The 2,212-nt window shown below is 46.4% G+C and overlaps 1 protein-coding gene across 1 annotated transcript in view; it reads right to left on the bottom strand.

The window, feature by feature from the left end:
• Window positions 1–461, bottom strand: part of LOC102681938 (hemicentin-2-like) — a 148,312-nt gene extending 147,851 nt beyond the window's left edge. Inside the window, exon 1 of the mRNA XM_006612762.2 lies at window positions 75–461. Coding sequence (XP_006612825.1) covers window positions 75–183 — 109 coding nt within the window. The 5' untranslated portion in view covers window positions 184–461. The remainder of the gene's footprint in view (window positions 1–74) is intronic.
• Window positions 462–2,212: the final 1,751 nt, after the last annotated feature.

The following is a 2,212-nucleotide window of genomic DNA, read 5'->3' as shown; positions in this document are numbered from 1 at the left end:
CTCCCTTTCATTACTCGTGATTGCGCGTTACAGCATCGCGGGTATAAATAATAAATAAGGGGTGTACGACTCACTTGGCTTATCCAGATCAGATATCTCGAGCTGCGAGTACACCGTTGCAATCCCCAACACGAACACCGTGGTCGTAGTCGCGACACTCCACCGGCACCTCCACCACCACATTTTGTCTCCCTTTCGCGCACTCCTGGCACACACACCCTCGAACCAACACCTCGGCCTGGCCGCCCCCCCGCGCTCTCGCCGCCCTTTCAGCGGTTACCTAGTCTCGCGACCGTCGTGAACCGGCACTAATTGCAGCTGCTGTTGCTGCCGCCGGTGCAGCCGGTGTTCTCCTTCTTGTTGCCGATGTTGCCGCCGCTGCTGCATTGCGCCGCCGTCGTCGACATCCTCTCGACTCGCCTTTCTCGTCCTCCTCGACTCTTCGACAATTCACCACTTTTGCCACCCGATCAGAGATTTCAATCCCTATCGTGATCACCCTATCGACGATTCGCCTCGACGCACTATCGAAATCGAACGATTTCTCTTCTTCTTCTTCTTCTTCTTCTTCTTCTTCTTCTTCTTTTTCTTCTGGAGACTTTCCCTCTCTGTCCTGTACTCCGATAACTCGACCAACCAATTGATCTCGTAACCCTCGGCCGAGCACTCGTTCCAATTACTATCCAGGGGAGATCACCTTCCAAGGGAGCCTCAATTAATCCACTTGTAAGAGGATAAATGAACGAGAGGTGTTCGAACGTTGACAATTCTTCCCGCGGAAAACTTTTCAATTTTTGGTGTATTTTGCAGGATTTGACTAGGTTTTTGGCGGGTTTTTGTTAAAAATATTGCGTAGAAAAAAATGTGCGGTCGGATTTCAATGGCAGTCGGGATAATTAGTATTCACTGTGGGAACGTGAATGTATCGTAACGATAATTTCTATATCATATTATAGGTACAGATCACCAATGTTGAATCGTTACTTTATAAAAATTCGACACTTTCCAACGTTCTTCAAACTTTAACAAATACACACTATCGAACTCGATTCGCACTAAAATACGAAAAAAAAAGAAAGAAAGGAAAAAAAATAAAATTCATACAGAGATAATCATATAGAAAATTGGCAGTGTAGCGCAGAAACACGTCAGGTATCAAATTAAATTGGTCCTTTCAACAGATTGGCGAACCGTGCGATTCCTCGAAGCCATTCACTTTCAACACTGTTATCTTCGGAGGTGTTTATCGCGATATTCGATATTTTTCGAAGAAGAAGGCTTATCCTCGCGGACGAAGCAACATTATTACGATCACGATGAGAGGGATGACGGCGAAGATTTAAAATTGCCGAGAATTGGTGAACTCCGAAAACGGATCGAACTTAACCGCAAGTAACGTTCTGGACACGGGTCTAGTTTACTGCACCACTAGCTCCGAATGAACTCGTCGGTTTGCCCCTATCTCACGGCTCGTTACTCGCACCGTTGCTCCAGGGGCGCGTACACGGAAGGATATTCGCATCCAGCGGAGGCATCCGGTCGGGTTCTATGCGTAATTAAATCCCCCTGTATATCGATATTAATCAATCAACGAAATCAAATCCGTGGCCGTTATTAATTAACTGCCTCGACGGTTCGAATTGGAGCAAGATTTACGAGTTTCGAGCGCCGATCGTTCTTCAATTGTTTGTCTATTATTAATTTTCATTTCTTCCCTTTTTTCCCCCCACCCCCCTTTCCGTATTTTATTTTTGCCCGATCAAGCGAAACAAGTCGAGTTTAATTTCGTTTTTTTTTTTTCCCCGATCCATCGGAGTGCAAACACGTGCTCGTTTTCATCTCTCTGCCGAGATTGTCGCGCACCATACATCGACGTCCTCTGTCCTCCACAAATGAGACACCATGCTATCACATCGTCGAACGTGGTATTCACACTATCTCGAATTGTGCATATTTAAAAAAATATATATGTATGTATATATCCTTTGCAATTCGCGTCAATCCGTTGTTGCCATCGATCTCGTTGGTAATGGATCGATCGAGACGATGGATGAGGGACGTGGCAGCGCGCATGCAGGAACCAAGATCACGTTGTCCCGCCGCGATTTTAATTCATAAATCACAGGGAGCACCGTGATCGTACTCGAACACGAATGAACGACAAACCCCTCGCTTGATAGAACCACGTCGAGTCCTGACCCGTGGCGGCTCG

The sequence above is a fragment of the Apis dorsata genome, unplaced genomic scaffold (genome assembly GCF_000469605.1).
Source record: "Apis dorsata unplaced genomic scaffold, Apis dorsata 1.3 scaffold_126, whole genome shotgun sequence".
In the NCBI taxonomy this organism is placed as follows: domain Eukaryota; kingdom Metazoa; phylum Arthropoda; class Insecta; order Hymenoptera; family Apidae; genus Apis; species Apis dorsata.
This window is presented reverse-complemented; position numbering and strand designations above follow the sequence as displayed.